The sequence below is a fragment of the Trypanosoma melophagium genome, assembly GCF_022059095.1.
Source record: "Trypanosoma melophagium isolate St. Kilda chromosome Unknown ctg2segment0, whole genome shotgun sequence".
NCBI classification, from domain to species: Eukaryota; Euglenozoa; class Kinetoplastea; order Trypanosomatida; family Trypanosomatidae; genus Trypanosoma; species Trypanosoma melophagium.
This window is the reverse complement of record NW_027125149.1, coordinates 348804-367715: the sequence shown is the minus strand read 5'-3', so window position 1 is coordinate 367715 and position 18912 is coordinate 348804. Positions and strand designations below refer to the sequence as shown.

Here is an 18912-nt window from a genome sequence, read left to right as displayed (position 1 = left end):
ATATATGTGAACCAAAGGTTTACGCTGCTGTTGGGGGGTAATGAAACAAACGGGAGGACGAGCAACAAAAACCAATCAAAGGCAAATAAAATAAAAAAATAAAAATAGAAATAAAAACGAAAAACGAAAAAGAAAGGAAAATTCCTTTTTCTTTTTACTCCTAACTAATAGCAAAAGCCTCTTCGTTGAGTCCGAAAAGTACACTAGTGGGATAAAAACAAGAAAACGACATGCAGAAGAGCATTCACAAATAAAAACAACAATTGATAAGATTATGTATATATATACATATATATATATGCAGAGATACCCTCATAGGGAATCTTGACTCTCACATCAGACCACCCCTGGTCTTATTTCATTTTTTTTTTGCTTGATTACTTATATTATTTCCCAAACTACACTCGTTGATTCTGTTTCTTATTCATTTCTATTCGATTCCTCCTTTCCTCGTTTATGGAGGGAAGAAATAACAGTTGCCCCATAGTGCTTTCAATGCAGAGAATAAGAAAGGAAATTGAGATTAACAACGGAAGGAGAAAAAAACCATAAATCAAAAAAGAAAAAAAAAACAATCATTCATGGAAGCATATATATATATATATATATATTTATTTATTTATTTATTTATTTATGTCTTGATATCCAGTCTTGCCGTTGTACCATTTTTTTATTTTTTTTCTTTCCCTGAAGTAGAGAGTTTAATAATACGATTAAGAGATTGGTTGGGGTGGAAAGACACACACACATACACACAAATTACAAAGAAAATGTATGATGTACAACACACAATAAGAAAGAGAATTTAGAGGAAACACATAATCACACAAGTACCAATAAAAACCAAAAAATAAAAACTTCAGAGAATCACGCAAAAAAAAGATTCATGTAAACACATAGAAAGGAGGATAAGAGAGGAAAAAGTACAACAGCAAAATTGAAAAATCAAACAAAAAAAAAATGAGGAAAAAAAAAACATCTCTATAAATTAGTAAGGTAAATAAACAGAATTTAAGAAGGGCTTGAAGAAAATCATGTAACATTGATTGAGTATCAATGAAGCAAGAATACTCTTTGTTACCACAGAGGAAAAAATAAAAAAGAAAAAACCGAAAGGAAAACTGAAACCACAAAACACTCCAAGACACACAGAGAGATCCCTAGAACTCTAACATTATTACTTATACAGAAACAAAAAGAGGAGCAGAGGAAAAGAAAAAAAACACATACATTTGGTTATTGCGACTTTATACAGCGCTTGAAGCTGAATCAGGCTGGTGGAAGAAAATTTTTATGTATTTGTGGTCCGAAATAGATAAAATTATTTCTTTTTTCCGTTCTTCCCTTCTTTTCAACTTACTCCGCTCGCCCATTTTCTTTTTCTTTGAAATTGTTATGCGACAGCTACGCTAACCAGTAAAACTTTTATACTCTGTTTGTATAGATTGGTAGGGAATTTTTGAATTAATAAATAACCTCCAAATATAGCGTTGATATGGAAAACAAGAATAAAAATAACACACTCACACACATACATACATACACAAAAAGAAAAAAAAATACTAATGGCATTCCTATCCATCACTTATAAACTTCTTTTTTTCTTCTCGCCGAAGAGACCTTAGAAAACATGGACTGGCTCTGAAGAATCTTCAATAACCCCACCTGGGCATACTTTGTATGGATTGTGGGTGTACCGCCGAACGCGTCGAGAACTCAAAGAGGGTGTGCTCGTGGCACCGCCGGTGGAAAGCTCTTCAGTGTTGTATAAATCCTGAGTAGATTCACAAGAAGTTTGAGAGGCAAGTTGCATGGATGTGTGTGATCCAGACAATCCATCTTGTTGTTGCTGTTGTTGCTTCATGAATGCGAAATGCGGGAAGAACGGGAACAACATTCTTGTTTCAGGTGCGTCATCAAACTCTTGGATATACCTTGAACTAGAATCCCTGCTTGAAATCCCACCACGTGATGCCTGTGTGGCAAGGGAGAAACTGTTGTTTATATCCAGTCCATGTGCTTTCGTGTGGCCATTGTGCATGGACGTCTGCTCTGGAAATGGAGTCAACGCCTGCCATGATGGTATATTATGATGTGTTGTTGTTGGCGCCAAGGAAGACCGTGGTGCACACTCCGCCCGTGCTGTTAACAGCCGCGGTTGAAGCGAAGGAGGTTGAGGAGCGGCATAGCGACCACCCACACGTATGACATTGGTCCCACTATCGTAACGGAACGGCCATGCGGTATTCCCCACCTGCTGCTGTGTGGGTGTTGTGTAGGGCGGTGTCCATCCCTGGGCGTTGGGATCGGCGTACGCAACGGCCGAAGTTCCCCGCGGCGGCAGCGCAGAGAGGTAAATACCGTCGGAGTGCGCCTGCACGTACGGCCGGGCGGTGTTCCGTCCATCGCCAAATGTCACTTTGGCGGCGGGGACACTCCGCGCCGGTGTGTGGCGGCGGCTGCGGGCCGGCAGGTCTTCGGCGAGTTTCACCATCAGTGGAATGGAGCCGCTGCTCGCAAAGGGACGGGTGTTGTGCACGCACTCCGCCGCCCGCTCCGCCGCCCCTTCGACGAGATACGCCACGAACGCAATGCGGCGCTCCAGTCGGCGGTCGGCAACGGCTGCGGTGTCTTTATGCAGAGTCACATCTTTCACTGGGCCGTACTGTTGAAATAGGGTCGTGAGATCGTCGACGGTAATATCGAGTGGGATATTACGCACAAACAGTTTAAATATCTTCTTGCGGGCCTCACCAACGGGGGTGTCATCGTGTTGTTTCTTTGCCCAGTGCACAGAAATGGTGCGGCCAAAGAGAGACCGCCCGTTGCACTCCACTAGTGCCGTGCGTGCCTGTTCCGTTGTGGCAAAACGCACAAAGGCTGTGCCGAGGTTCTCACCGGTGTGTATATTACGCATGACCGCCGCTGATAATATTTCACCATACGGGGCAAAGATGCGGCGAAGTTCATCCTCATTTACAAGACGCGATAAATGACGAACAAAGAGGTTTGCGTGGCTATATTGCTCACAGTTGGGTGGCATCGTCTCAACACCGTTCATGCCTTGGTGCACCATCTGCATTTCCAGTGATATTAAAGTACTTTGATAGTTGGAAATGAATGGGATCGATCGTGTGTTCACTTATTTGCTTCTTGTTCCTGGCAGTGCCCTTATTGAGGCCAAATATTCTTTTTTTTTTTTACTTCCTATTTTTTTTTTCTCTTGTGGATGTGTTTCTATAGAGATTAAAGGTTAGCATCAGGCCGTAGCGAATCGTGGCAAATGAGAAAAAAAGAAAAAGGAAAACAGTAGAAAGGCCCCACTCAAGCAATAGGTGAGAAAAAAAAAAGCAACATGGTAATATATTACTTAAGATTCTATTGTCTTAATTTTTTTCTTTATTTTGTTTTTTCTTAGCTGAACACTACTTTTTTTTGTTGTTCACAAACAGCGGGAGTCACACTTGTACACGCTTCCCCGTCATTATTATTCCTTGTTTCCTTCTCTTTCTGCTTCCTTCGTCGCTTACTCGTTTCATATTATATGACTTCTTTCTTTCCCTATCCCCTCTTTCCCACGGTAGATCATCCCTCCTCACACAATGGATTTCCTTCGATTAATTGCTCAAATGACCATATATATTTTTTTGCTGTTTTTTTTTCTTGGAGAGGGGAGAGGGAGAGGTTGAGAGAAAAAAAGGAAGAGGTTTCAGTACTGATTTCCAGCAGATATGACAAAAAAAATGCCTTTATTCTGGGTGAGGGGAGAACAAACGAATGATAAACACCTTTACTTTAAGCTATATGCACAGAGAGGTGTGGATATACAGTTCCACACATAGGAAAATACAAGAGAGCGAAAGAAAGAGTGAGTGATCAAGAGCGAGTGGCAAGGTGACTCTCTTTGCCCTACCCATCCCCTTCCTAAAAGAAGTGTACCGTCTTCTTCGCGGTTTGGGATTCCTTCGATCGCTTTGCCTCATCAACTTCTAATACTTTGTACGCATGTTTTAACTCCTTCTTCTTACTGCGTCGCTCACGCTGTGCCTGTTTTGCCAACTGTTTGCGAAGTTTCTTCTCATCCTTTGTCTCTTCCTTATCACGTGTCAGCATGAGCATCTGTGTATACAGATCAGGTACTTCTTCCCCTTCTTCTTCTTCAGCTGATCCCCTGCCCCTCTGCTGTGTGGATGACAGCAGTGTAGATTCCGTATTACCGCATCCTTTACGCTTTTTCCCTCTTGGGGCCGCACGAATAACATTTGGCTGATTGAAGTATGTTGAGTACGTCGACACCACTGTTTCGCAGTCCATTCGATTTGCCTTGTCCTTCAGCTCCTTCACAATATACACCTCCTCCTCTTCCTCTTCCTCTTCTTCTCTTCCCGCTACTACCACTACTGCATTCCGTGTGGTGTTCGTGGTGTCTGTGGTTCCTGCAGATGCCCCCTTCTCCTCACCTTCCTCTCTTTCTTGTTGTTGTTGTTTTTGTTGTTGTTCTTGTTGATAGGCCAGCACCCGCTCCCGCGCGGCCCGTCGAATCTCCTCCGTCTCATTCCGAAACGCCTCCACAAAGCGTGCCTGCCGCTCCGGCATCACTGTCGTCGTGTACACCTCCCCGCTGGGACTCATGTCGGTGCCGGCGTGCTGCGCGAGGGTGCGGAGCTGCTGGAGGAGCCCGCGGTGGCGGCGGGGGGCGGCGGTGGCGCAGTCGAGGCCGGCGCGGTCAACGACGAACTCCTCGAGGGCCCGCAAGTACTGCGAGACGCCGGCGCCGCCGTGCGTGCGGGGATCGTCCGTGTAGGCGTCGTTGAGCCGCGCGTCCGCCTCGAACTCCCGCAACATCCGCGTGAATTGCCGCTCCGCCCCACGGCCCGCCACGTCATGCTGCACGTACCGCCCCTCATCCGCATTGCTGTCATCCGCATCACCGTTACTGCCACCGTAATCATCATCCCTGCCGTCATCGCCATCGCTGATGTCACCGCCGCCAAGCACCAACTCCCGCAGAAAGTCATCTGTGAACTCCACCTCCTCCTGGTCGTCAAACAACTTATCATCGCTCTCCGTCTCACTACCGCCGTCATTCGTCTCCTCCTGCTTTCTCCGGGACCCCGCCACATCGCTATTCGCATTCGCCATACCATTATTCTTATTCATATTATCATCATTATCAGCATCAGCATCATCGACCTGCGCAAGCAACATGTTGCGGCGGTTCATGTACGCCTCCTTCTCTGCCACTCGCGTTGCGGCGGTGGTGTTCCACTCTTGGGCCCACGCGTTAATATCACTTGTAGTTGTCTTATCATTTCGTTCTCGGCGACGGCGCATGGCTGCGGCGCTGCCGGTCGGTAAATGTCTTCGCAATTCGCGCTCGTCGACCATCACAGCCGCCGTGCGGCCCGCATCGTCTGTGTTCGCCTCATCGTACGGCTGATGCACGAGTTTAAACGTGACACCCTTTGACCGTTTTGCCGGCATTTCACAACACTCGTTATTATTATTACTATTATTATTATTATTATTATTTGTGTGTAATAAGTGAGTGTGGATAGTTGGTTAGTTATATTTGGATGCGCGGCTTCTGTTGGGTACTTTCTTTTACGCGTTTTTGCGGGTGTAGTGGTCGTGTAGGGCTCTGTGTGGTCTGTACAGGTAGCAGACTGCAGCGAAAAGAGAAAAAACAGTAGAAAAGAGAAGTGCGGGGGCATTTAATTTGAAAGAAGAATCATAACAAAACAACAACACTGAATAGATAAATAAATTAAATAAAGTAAATCTTCACGAAACAAATGTACGTCATGTTAGTTTAGAAAAGGAGGTAGACGGTGGAACGTAACTCAATGGCGCCACACCCTGTTTCTCTTTTCACCACCATCGATCCCTCTTATCTTTTTCTTTTCCACCCTCTTAATTCCTGTTCCCAAATTACTATTTCTACTATTAATTCTTACCACACAACCACAGCAACAACAACAACAAAAAAAACCGGATTTACAGTGTTGAAGAGGGCATTTTGTGACTCAACTATCAAGATAGTTTCAAAAATAAAAATTAAAAAAATAGCTATTGGATTCTCATCCGAATAATACGATGTTCTGGATCCTGGTATCACCAAGGGAGTGAGATGATGAGGAACAGCAGGGTGCTCTTGAGTTACAAAAAAAAAAAACACTATTGCTACTGGCAGTGTTTGTTGTTGCCTCTAATGGGAATAAATACTAATACTAATAATAATGTTAATAATAATAATAATAATAATAATAATAATAATAATAATAATAATAATAATAATAATAATAATAATAATAATAATAATAATAATAATAATAATAATAATAATAATAATAATAATAATAATAATAATAATAATAATAATAATAATAATAATGGGTGGAAACACAAGGAAAACAAAAAAAGCAAGAAAAAGCAAGATTCTCTTAAAATCGCAGTAAACAACCACAACCATTAAATTACTTCAGACTTCCGTCTCGTTTTCTCTTCGCCTTGTTGATCGTCGTGTGTTTGTTTTCCGTACAAAAAAAACTTCTCGTCTCTCTTGTTTTTTTTTTCTTTCCCCAGAACTGACCGTAGAGGCAGAAGTGTAGAAACAAATACGAGTAAACATAAATAAAAAGAAAAGACAGAAAAAAGATCAAAAAAACGACGCATGTCATTTGAAGGAGTCGTTAAGACCACAGCTAAGAGAATAAAAAACTCCAATAAATGTATACATCGAAACTCCAGCATACATTGGGAATCCCCACCTATGGTAAAGCAAATAAAGAAAATGGAGATAATAAAAATAAAAATCAACATCATCTCTCGTAACACTGTCTACGAGAAGCGCAGATATAATGGAAGTATAGAGAGAAAGAAAGAAAAAGATAAAAAGATAAAAAGGATACAAATGTATATATATATAGATATATATATATATATATATATACATATACATTTGCATTTTTTTATCTTTTTTTTCTCGCTTTCAATACACCCTTACTCTCACCATTAATTTCTTTCCTAAAATATATTAGTTTCTTTGATGACATCTACTCAGTGTCTGTTACAATGCCTGCGCGAGAACAGCAAGTGCAGTAAATGAGGCAAATCCAATGTTATTACATTTGCAAAGAATGGTTTCAAGTAAAACGCAACAAAAAAAAAAATCACAAAGGCAAATAAAAGCAACCACAGTAGTTGCAAGCAAAAGAGAAACAAAAGAGAAAGAAATAGGGAAGGTAAAAAGAATACTCCTCTACTAGTCACGAATAAACTTCAAACACAAGTAATTTCTTCTCAGATATCAAGAATAACAGACAAGCATATAACTGATTGGAATAGGCATACAAAGGTAAAGAAAGAAAAAGTATCTACATAAGGAATAATGAAGAACTTAAAACCAAAAAAAAGAAAGAAATCCCTCTGAATCCCATGCAAAACAATAATAATATGGTTGCATGACCACGTACCACGTATATATATATATATATACAGAAGGATATGCAACTTTAAAACAATGGGCTTGATGATAACACAGCAAAAAAAAAACAGATTCACTTTTGCATATCAAGCAATACTACAGTTCAGAAAGAAAAAAATAGTAGGAAAGGGAAAAAGAAAGAGAGAGATCGCGTCAAATATAAAGAGCACAATTAGATCTCAAAGAATCAAAAAAGTAAGTAATAGGATAAAAGCGCTTTCAATATATATATATATATATATATATCCTTTTCCTCTATTTTTCTCTTTTCATTATGCATTGTCATCTGCGCAGTAATCCTCCCAAAAAAAAACAAAAAAAAGGCAAAAAAAAAGAAAAAACTGCTCTTTTTTTCTTTTGGTTTGGTATCCCTTCATTTCCCATTCTTCCGTTACGTTAGTTTCGGGAAATTATATTTTCTTTTATATGTATTTCTCCCTTTTCCTTTCCTCTAAAAACGTAAGATAGCGATACAACTTTATATATATATATATATATATATATTACTCATATTATAATTGTCGTCTATTACTTCTCTGTTTATTTTAGACACGCTCCTCAGAACGAGGGGCAACAAAACCCCAACGACTGCAAGAGAGAAGACAAATTACAGCAATAATATGAACAGCAATCATCCCGATAGTAATATCACTTATATTAATAATAATAATAATAATAATAATAATAATAATAATAATAATAATAATAATAATAATATTAATATTAATATTAATATTTTTATTATTAATATTTGAACTTGTAGTGAGAACAACCACAACAATATTCTTGCTGATTTGCGGTTGTAAAACAATCACTAACTCGCAATGAAGACACATAGAATAAACCGCAAAATAACGAAAATAAAAATAAAATGCAATGAATTTTCATATGATGAAAAGATATTTACAAATGTGCAGCGAATGCAATGAAATAAAAAAATCACAAACCAAAAAATAAAAACAGTACGAAATACTGTTATCGAAGGAAAAAAAAGACGAATACAAAGCAAAAACAAATAAAACAAAAAACCAAATAAGACAGATAAGGAAAACAAACAAAAATGACATGGACACCTTTTTTTTCTTTTTCTTCCTTTTTCCTTTGGAAATAACTGCCATCCCAATAGTTTCGGCACCAGTAATGAGATTAGCAATGAAAAACCTGATCACAGCAGAGAAAAAATCAAAGTCAGACTTCTTCACTTAACTCAATGCGGAAAATAAAAAGAAAAGGAAATAATCCAGTCTAAGCAAAAAACAAAGCAAAACTGAAGAAACAATAGTAAGTGAGACTTTGCCTTATTCTTTTTTTTTCTTCGTCATGCAGTTACACACTAACACAAATACAAAATACAGATTTTGAATTCAATTCATCCCCACCATATATATATATTATAATCCTCTCGCAACCGCCTCTGTATATGTATAAGTGTCGACAGAAGAAGAGGCAAAAAAAAAAGAAAACAGAAAGCACAGAAAAAGGCAAAGAAACAAGGAAAATTGCTTTTCCAATGCAAGCAAATAAATAGATCATACGAAAAAATGAGACCTGCTATTCCTATCAAGAACTTATACTCTTGTATATCTCAGTTCTTTTTTACTTTCTTTTTTCTTTTGATTCGCTATTCTCTACAGAATGGGCCATTCCTCCTTATTCTTCAGGTACTGCTGGTCTTAAAAAAACACTGTCATCCTTCTTATTTGAAATGGGTTCGCATTCTTCTCCAGTTTTTCTTTGGTTTTAAAGAAACAAAAAAGAGAATAAAAATACTTTGAGTTCCCATCCCTTTTTTTTATTATTATTATTGGTGTACGTGTTGTTGTATCGCAGTACAGTGGCCCATCTAGACGTCTTCTTTGCTCCGTTCCTTATGCATCTCTTTTTTTTTCGTATTTATTTATTCCCATACTTTATCATCGAAACGGGGCAATGCACAACCCAAAGACTACAAGTGCCTCCCAATCCCCAATAAATCTCAAACAATACGATCTTATTTAATGAAACGCCCTATCAATAAATACATTGACTAATGTATGGCTGCAGCCGCTAGCAGAGTCGTTGCTGCAAGAAACCACATGACAAATGTTATTCCCTAGAAATCCCACGTTGAACAGAAAAAAGAAAAGAAACTGGGTTATAACGTGGGTTTGCCATATCTCTGTTTAAGATTCATCCCAATCGTATTTGACAATCCAGCCCTTCCTCTCCCCTTTTCAAGCAGTTCCGCTATATTCCCATTACCGCTAGCCTTAGCATCATCGAAAAGAAGAGAATCAATAGACTCCACAGCAATAGGCGTAGGAGGATCCAGAGCTTTTCGCACAGGCGGGGCTTTTACCAACTGTGAATAGTGTGGAACGGCAGCATTGAAGTAATTTGGGGAAAAGGGATGCGTGGCATTTGTGTTCATCGTGGCCGACGATACAGGTGTGAGAAAACTGGGCGGCATCGGTGGATTCTCCGTTCCCACACCAAACATCATACCAGCGTTATTATTCACAACTGCCGGGCTATTCATGGGCGGTGGCATATAAACCGGCATAGCAGCAGTAGCAGTATTATTATTATTATTATTATTATTATTATTATTATTACTCTGCATTGGGAGTGTTTCCGCCGGACAATAAGGGACCGCAATGGTGTTGTTTCGCAGTATCGTCTCATGATTCCCTGCTGTATGCATTCCCATGTTCATACCAATTGAATTAGAAACAAAAATAGGGACTATGCCAGTGCCGGTCGTAAACATTGGCTGTTCAATGCTGTACGATGGTGTGGTCGCTGTCAGACCAAAACCCGCGATGGGGGCCGGCATGAGAACAGCACTTCCCGGCTGGTAAAAGGGCGGTTGCAGTACAGCTGGCATCGTTGTTGTTACTGGTATTGATGCTGTTTGCATTGTTGGCATTGTTGTTGTTGTTATTGGTATTGATGCTGTTTGCATGGTTGGCATTGTTGTTGTTGTTATTGGTATTGATGTTGCTTGCATTGTTTGCATTGCTGGCCCATCGTTCCCAGCAGGAGAAACTCCCGACACCGGCGACATGTTAACAAACGAGACGGGCCCGCCGCCCCGAGAAGTGCTGTTCAAACTACTGCCGCCACTCGTCACACCGGCACTGCCACTGCTGCTGTGATGGCAGTACTGCGGCGAGTCCTCCGCGAGTTTCAACAAAAGTGGAATGGAGCCGCAACTCGCAAAGGGCGATGTGTTGTGCACGCACTCGGCCGCCCGCTCCGCCGCCCCTTCTGTTGCGAATGTCACAAACGCAATGCGGCGCTCATTCCTCTTCACCGTATCCGGCGCGGTGTCGCTGTGGAGCGTCACATCTTTCACTGGGCCGTACTGTTGAAATAGGGCCATGAGATCGTCGACGGTAATATCGAGTGGGATATTACGCACAAACAGTTTAAATATCTTCTTGCGGGCCTCACCAACGGGGGTGTCATCGTGTTGTTTCTTTGCCCAGTGCACAGAAATGGTGCGGCCAAAGAGAGACCGCCCGTTCATCTCTGCAATTGCCGTGCGTGCCTGTTCCGTTGTGGCAAAACGCACAAAGGCTGTGCCGCGACTTTTGCCGGTGTGTATATTACGCATGACCGCCGCTGATAATATTTCACCGTACGGGGCGAACATCTTCTCCAGATCTGTGTGGTCGTACTTGTGGGGAAAGTTACTAATAAAGAGATTGGTGCTGCTCTGTGTCTCATTGGGGGTTGTCGGCACAGACGTTACCACATCCTTTCCATTATCTCTATTATTAGTATTATTATTGTTATTATTATCATTAGTAGTATTGGTATTATTGTCCTTTGTAGGGATAAAGCCGTTGCCATCAGTTCCACTACCTTCATCTGTACAATCTTGATCTTTATGGCTTCCAAAGAATATCGCATTACTCGTGTCTTCATAGTACGGCTGCGGTGGTTGTGCGATATTGATTCGATCGATCATTTCTGTGGGAGTTGTAGAAACCTCCCTTATTTCGTTATTATTATTGTTATTAATACTGTTATCAATACTGTTGATATTATTACTAATATTAATATTACTATTATTATTATTATCGGGTGGTATTCCGTGACCAAGCTGTTGCAAGATCATCCGTACGCGTTCGTCGGATGTTATCGGTACTGGCGGCGTTTCTACGGGCATTTCTGTAAAACTTTAACTCTTCTTTCACTCCCTCCCTTCTCTTCTTTTGTTTTTTATTTTTTTTTATTTTTTCTTTTGTTATCTTTATGTATAACAGTGTAGGTGTACCTTCCGCGTTTTTTCTTTCTTTTTTTCCTGGCCTCGTCTACTCTTTTTTTTTTTTTGCTTCACTTCTTGTCGATTTCTCGTATTCACTTCTCTTAAAGTAATTCACTTTTCTTCTCTTTTCTCTCCTTGTGTCTATACCTTCCTTCCTTCTCCGTCCAGTGGGGAAAGAGGAAGGAAGAGACTGATTGGATGTGTAGAAATTGTAGCTGTCCTTGCGAAGAAATAACCACACAAATATAAACAAATATATAAATATGCTTATATGATATAATATATATATTATATTAATATATGAATATATGAATATCTCTGGGAACCAGAAAATAATACTATGAGAGCGGGAAAAACAATGATTAATAATACTAATAAACAATTGGAAGAAACTTACTAACAAAAAAAAACAAGAAAACCAAAGAAAAATAATGCCTTTTTTCGTTCTTTCTTTCTTTTTTTTTTGTTAATTAAAGCAAAAAAGAAAAAGAAATAAAGAAAATTGCCAAACATTACAAAGAGAATAATGGAATCAGAAGAGGATCAGAGACAATTTCAACAGCAGTATCTGCCGTATAAAAAGGACACAGTCTAATTAAGAGACACCACCAAGTGGAACTCTCCATAGCCGCAGGAGAAAGAAAGAAAGAAGAAAAAGAATATAAAATAACATTTTTTTTTAGGTGTCTTTGTTTTTTGTTTGTTCTTCCTCCTTGAGAGGTGGAATGTCAATCATTATTTTCTTTTTCATTTTCCCCTTTCTTTCTTCTTGTCGATCTCTTCATGCACAATATATACACTAATACTCACACACACACAGAGATGTATAGTTCCCCTCTCTCATTTATTAATCACTGCCGCCTATGTGGAGTAATCCACAGTGGGAACAGAGACTTCCCTATATATATATATATATATATATATATATATATATATATATACGGAGAGAATGAGATATGGGCACATAAATAGAATTGCCGTACACAGAAGAATCAACAATAAGAGAAAAATAGTAATAATATTAAGTAGCTGAAATTTCACTTGACACCAAACAAATAAAAAAAGAGAGAGAAGGCCAATAGCCAAATAAGCAGAAGTTAAATCCTAAAAAAAAAACAATAAATAAAAAAGACAAAACACATCTATCCCGCTCACTAGATCATTAATACATTTTTCCCTTTTCCCTTACTTCACACGCTAGCAAACAGATACACTTTTCAACAAGAAGAATATTTCAAATACGGTCACAATACTAACTCCGATTCTTCTTTTTCTTGGTTCACTTTGCACTTCACCCCACTACTACTCTTTTCATCAGAATCTCTCTTTTTTTCTTTTAACTTCACTCTTCTTTTCTTTTTCTTTCCTTTTCTCATCCAATGCTTTCTGCCAAACACATGGTTGGGTAAAAGAGAGAGAGAAAAAAAAGAAAAACGAAGGAAAAAAAAACATTGAGTAGTGAAGACGATGAATAACGTCCCCCTCCACCCCCAACGGAGGGCGCCAGACGACCATCATCGCCATTACCACAGGAAAAAATAAAAATAAATAAATAAATAAATAAATAAATAAAGCCACAAGTAGAGGAGAGAACAAGAAAAAAAAACACAAGAAACGATAATGACAATAATAATACTAATAATGATATTTGCACACAACCCCCTCCCCCCCCCCCCAAAAAAAAAAAAAAGAAAAAAACGAAAAGAAAAAAACAGGCCATCATAAATCCCAATGAAAAACCAATTGCATATTCCTTAAAATAAGCACATATATATATGTATATATGAAGGGAGGGGAAGTAGAAAAGAAAACCCACAGAAGACCAATACAACAAAGGGGAAAAAGAAAAGCAATACAAGAATATCATGAATAAGTTAATAGTAAAAATACGAATAAAAACAGATATAAATACCTTCATAAAGCATATATACACACCTATACACACGTGGTCATTACAGAGTCATTTGTCAAATTATTTTTTTGCTCTATTCGATCTCGAGATATTATTATTGGTCTACCTAATTTCATTTTTTTTTCTTTTTTTTTCAGAGAGAACAGAACTGTTTTTTTCCTGTTTTTTTTTTTTGTTTCCTCTTGTCCTTTGTGGTTGGTTTTTTTTTTTACCATTTCTGCTTCAAAAAGGAAAAAAACCATCACAGGACGAATAAAGCCATATTTAGAGAAAATGGTATTCGTTTTTTTGTCAGAAAAAGAAAAAAGAAAAACACGAAAAAAACAAAAATAAATAAAGAAATAAAATAAATTAGACATCAAAAGTCCATAACGCAGACAAACACATATAAACTGGTCCCCTTTATTTTTTTTTTTGTGTGTGCATGCTATTTATTGTCATTACTACCAACACGAATTGTTTTTTTTTTTTCCTTTTCCTCCATATATCGACCGGTACTTTTATTTTCCTTTCTTTTTTTTTCCGTTCTTTTTATTTTTTTTTATTTTTATTTTTTTGTTAATTCCCACTTCCGTTCACTTCTTTTTATTATTTTATTTTACTTTTTTCTCACAAATAGGACCGAGAAGATGGAAAAGGGACACAGAATACATCACAAGACGAAAAGAGAAAACATAGGGAGAAGGGTGGAAAGCGCAAAGCTGAAATAAAAATGAAAAATAAGGAGATAAAAAAAAAATCGCAAAGAGTAATAATTTGCAAAATACAGTGAAAACAAAATAGAGCATAAAGAGAAGGGGAGGTTCAGAAAAAGCTAATAGAAAGAAATAAAGCAAGGGAAGGGAAGGGATGGGGTGTTGTACACATTGCACATAACACAGGTAGAAGAGAAAAAAAAAAGAAGTATCAGAAAGGGGCAAATAAAAAAAAAATCACATTCAGCTCTTCAACATTACCCATTTCCCTCCACTTTTGTCATTAATTATCCTTTTTTTTTTTTCTCTCTCTCTCTCTTGCTTCTCTATTCCCCACAAAACCTTCTCTGGACGAGAGAAACAACCCTCTTTCTTCTTTCTTTTCTCTTTTCTCTTGCCGAAGTGACACTCAACTGGCAACAATATACACTCGAGAATGGAATGCACTGTACGGGTTATGCATATAGCGCCGCCGCCCGGCATGTGCCTCGCCGTTTCTGTACATATTGCGATCACTGCTGCTGCTGCTGCTCCCAGCGCTATAATGTGCACGACTCAACACAGATGCGATGAGACTCGCCGGCAGTAAGAGGTTGGATCGACTCTCCTGCACACACGCCGCAGTGCCGGGGAAGAAGTTCCGGCGGGAGTCCTCCGTGTTTGTGTTGTAACTGCTGCTGCTACGACTGCTGTTTGTGACATTATTGCTGCTGGTGCTGCTGTGTTGGTCGGCCGATTTCATCTCCGCAGTGGCGGTGGGCGACGGTACATCCGTAGTCGTATTCGTATTGTTATTGGCATTATGGGTATTACTGGCACTTCCACGCTTCTGCTGATGGTCTTCGGCGAGTTTCACCATTAACGGAATACGACAGCATGAGTGGAATGGCTGTGTGTTGTGCACGCACTCCGCCGCCCGCTCCGCCGCCCCTTCGACGAGATACGCCACGAACGCAATGCGGCGCTCCAGTCGGCGGTCGGCAACGGCTGCGGTGTCTTTATGCAGAGTCACATCTTTCACTGGGCCGTACTGTTGAAATAGGGTCGTGAGATCGTCGACGGTAATATCGAGTGGGATATTACGCACAAACAGTTTAAATATCTTCTTGCGGGCCTCACCAACGGGGGTGTCATCGTGTTGTTTCTTTGCCCAGTGCACAGAAATGGTGCGGCCAAATACACGTCGGCCATGACACTCCACTAGTGCCGTGCGTGCCTGTTCCGTTGTGGCAAAACGCACAAAGGCTGTGCCGAGGTTCTCACCGGTGTGTATATTACGCATTACCGCCGCTGATAATATTTCACCATACGGGGCAAAGATGCGTTTTATTGCCATCTCATCAGCGCGGGATGGCAGTTTACGCACAATGAGGTTGGTGCTGCTTTGCTCTGCATTGGGTGTGAGTTTATTCTCTGAAAGTTTCGGGACACACCGCTTTCGCTTTGGCCGTTCTGCCTGTTGTTGCGATTGTGATTGTTGTTGGTTCTTCTGCTGTTCACATTCCTTCTCTGTTCTCTGTTCTGGCTGCGGCTGACGTTCCGGCGCTGACTCCATCGTTTCCGCAGCGTCCTGGCCACTAGTATCAGTTCCTGGGAAGTAATCATCAAACAGAGGAGCCGGGCATATGGGAGCCTTCTGGTCAACATGCATGCTGGCTGTCAAAGACAGGGGTGTTGTCATCGTTGTTAATTACCTTTTTTTCAGTTTTTCAATAAGAATAAACTCTCCTTCCCTTTTCTTTTATTATATATTTTATTTTTTGTTTTTTTGTTTTTTGCACTCTTATTGGGTGTTTGTGGTTGGTTAATATTTAACTTGATAACGAAAAACTTTGCGTGAGAGGTAAAGGCACTGTGTAGATATTATCGCAATTATCATCAAATTGTTTACGTAAGCGTAAAAATATGAGAGGAAAAAAGAGAGAGAAAAAACATGCGATAAAAAGAGGCGTATAGAACACGTAGGGACCCAATGAATATGAAAACATTATCCATTCAAGTCATTAAAAGTACACAAAAGTAAATAATTTAAAAAAAGCATACCGAGATATGCATACACTGCGCGTAAATCGCAGGACATAATAATAAATCCTGAGGCCCCAACCCCGGGAATAATAACACCGTTAATGGGAGTGAAAGACATCTGTGTATGTGTACAAATAAAGAATGAAGGGAAAGGAAGGGAAATAGTGACGCTGCTCACCAGCAAATAATAATACGTGTGCTGACCGGCGGAGATACCGCAAAGAATAAGATGGAGAGAAAATAATAATAATAATAATAATAATAATAATAATAATAATAATAATAATAATAATAATAATAATAATAATAATAATAATAATAATAATAATAATAATAATAATAATAACACACCCTCTTCTCTTCTTTGGAGTGGGAAATAAATAAAAAAGATGAATTCACCTGTGTTCCTGGTGAAAAAGAGAGAAAAGAAGGGAAAAACGTGAATCTCGCTCTGTGGACTCAAGAAATATATATATATATATATATGTAGAGAGAAAGAAATAGAGCGCCATGCACATCATATCCTTTATCAAATGAAAATAATTATATCAACAACAATGGCAATGCTAATCTACCCAGAACAACAACAACAAGGATGGAATTTTGAGTAGTGTTTCTCGTGGTACTTGCACAGCTCTTCACACCTGATGCAGAAAAAGAAACATTGCGTGTATTTATGTATGTATATGTCTCTGTTGGCGACATTAAAAAGGGGAAAGGGAAGAAAAATGCGGATATCGAGGTCATGAATTCAAGAACAGAAATATAGTACGAAAAAGAATAGAAAAAAAAACAGCAGCAGCAAAAAGAGGAATAGGGAACAGCCGCTGTAAAAGATATGATATTTTCTAAGTATCTAAATAAAAAACAATACACCACAATTAAATCATATATATACCATTTATTTTCCTTACATCTCTTAATATTATACAGTCTGAAGATAAAAGTTACACAAATAAAAACACGTAAAATTCTATAATTATTTTTTCTTCTTTTCCTTTCGTTTTGTACTTTTCTTTATTACTTTCGGCCCTTTTTCTTCTGTTCCCTCTTTCCTTTATACACATATATACCCATACATATACATATATATATATATATATATATACCTTCCTTACTCTCGTTCTCGCCGCCTACGACGCTCTTGTTGTTGATGCCGTTGTTGTGTCCATGGATGCTGCAGCACCTCCGCCATATCCGGCCGCTCGTCCGGGTCCTTTCGCAGCATTGCAAGAATAAGTTCACGGGCCGCTGGGGCGATTTGTATGTCGTGGTGCCACTGCGGTGCGGCCTCGCGAATAGCGTCTATTGTATCGCGTTGTGATTCGCGATAAAAAGGCGGAGTGCCCGCGAGCATTTCCACCAATAATACACCGAGTGACCAGACGTCTGTCTTGAATGTGTGTGGTCTGCCGCTGAGCATCTCTGGCGACAAGTAATCGAGTGTTCCGCAGACTGTCAGCCGCCCGCGTCCCCCGGTCTGTGGACTCACACTACTAGACGTATACGTGGAAGTGGGATGCCGCTCCAGTCGGGGGGTGTGCGGAGGATTCACACATGATGGATGAGCATCCATAGCACTACTAGTAATAGTATTAGTATTGGTATTAGTATTAGGGTTAGTATTATCCATTTTATAATCATTTCTGGTGTGTTTCTTCTCTTCATTGGGGTGTGGGGCAAATGAAGTGTTGGCATCGCAGACGGTGGGATCAATGACGGCTTTGCTCCAGCCAAAGTCACCCAAACGTGCCACACCGCGTGCATCCAGGAGAATATTCTCCAACTTTAAATCACGATGGGCAATACCGTGTTGGTGTAAATAGAGAAGGGCATGGGCAACCTGGCGTAAGTAACGTGAAGCCCGACGTTCATCAAAGCGTCCACCAGGCGTTTCTTTAAGTTTCTGCAACAACGTTCCACGTGGACACATCTCCAACACCAACACAACACTCTGTGGGGTAACGTAGTAACTGAGCATGCGAACCACATTTGGGTGTCGCAGTCTACGATGGACATTTATCTCCCATTCTAGTTGTTTCTCCAAGTGCAGATCACGTAGACGTCTGCGAGAGAGTTCTTTCAATGCTACTACTTGTTGAGAAGGTAAATGACGCGCCGCCACAACAACCGAGTATGAACCATCTCCCAATATTTCCAATCGCTGAAAGTCCTCATCACGGATATCTTCTTGTCGAATAATAAGTTGTTGCTTTCGTTGTTGTTCCTGTTCCTTTTCGTGTTGTTGCTGCTGCTGCTGTGGTTGAGATCCTAATGACTCCTGTGAAAGCATTTCTGGTGGTGAAACCACGCGAGGAAGTTGTGTGAATGATGAATCCTGCGATGATAACTGTGAATTTGGCTCAGAAAGCGACGATGGGTGAAAAGTACGTGTGTGCGGACGCCAATTGGTGTGCTGAACACACATAAATGACCTTGGTATTGCTCTTGTTAGTGTTTGAGGGTTTGGATTGCCATGTTCCCACATTCGTCCTTACAACTCCTATTATTTGATTTCCCTTTTCTTGTTTCTTTGGAT

General features: G+C 39.8%; 5 protein-coding genes across 5 annotated transcripts; all 5 read right to left on the bottom strand.

The window, feature by feature from the left end:
- Positions 1-1621: 1621 nt before the first annotated feature.
- Positions 1622-3082, bottom strand: LSM04_001389 (RNA recognition motif domain; the record flags this gene model as incomplete). Its single annotated transcript, XM_067336142.1, has 1 exon — positions 1622-3082. One exon carries the CDS (start codon positions 3080-3082, stop codon positions 1622-1624), a length of 1461 nt encoding a protein of 486 aa, XP_067192361.1.
- An 842-nt stretch (positions 3083-3924) lies between these two features.
- LSM04_001782 (uncharacterized protein) lies at positions 3925-5484 on the bottom strand (the record flags this gene model as incomplete). Its single annotated transcript, XM_067336141.1, has 1 exon — positions 3925-5484. One exon carries the CDS (start codon positions 5482-5484, stop codon positions 3925-3927), a length of 1560 nt encoding a protein of 519 aa, XP_067192385.1.
- Positions 5485-9620: 4136 nt separating this feature from the next.
- On the bottom strand, positions 9621-11642 carry LSM04_003736 (RNA recognition motif domain; the record flags this gene model as incomplete). Its single annotated transcript, XM_067336140.1, has 1 exon — positions 9621-11642. The coding sequence occupies one exon, from the start codon at positions 11640-11642 to the stop codon at positions 9621-9623; it is 2022 nt and encodes a 673-aa protein (XP_067192491.1).
- Positions 11643-14757: 3115 nt separating this feature from the next.
- On the bottom strand, positions 14758-16029 carry LSM04_000930 (RNA recognition motif domain; the record flags this gene model as incomplete). Its single annotated transcript, XM_067336139.1, has 1 exon — positions 14758-16029. The coding sequence occupies one exon, from the start codon at positions 16027-16029 to the stop codon at positions 14758-14760; it is 1272 nt and encodes a 423-aa protein (XP_067192336.1).
- Positions 16030-17487: 1458 nt separating this feature from the next.
- LSM04_000367 (Protein kinase domain) lies at positions 17488-18861 on the bottom strand (the record flags this gene model as incomplete). The annotated part of the gene is made up of 2 exons (XM_067336138.1): positions 17488-17853; positions 17929-18861. The coding sequence occupies 2 exons, from the start codon at positions 18859-18861 to the stop codon at positions 17488-17490; spliced, it is 1299 nt and encodes a 432-aa protein (XP_067192294.1).
- Between the last annotated feature and the right edge of the window lie 51 nt (positions 18862-18912).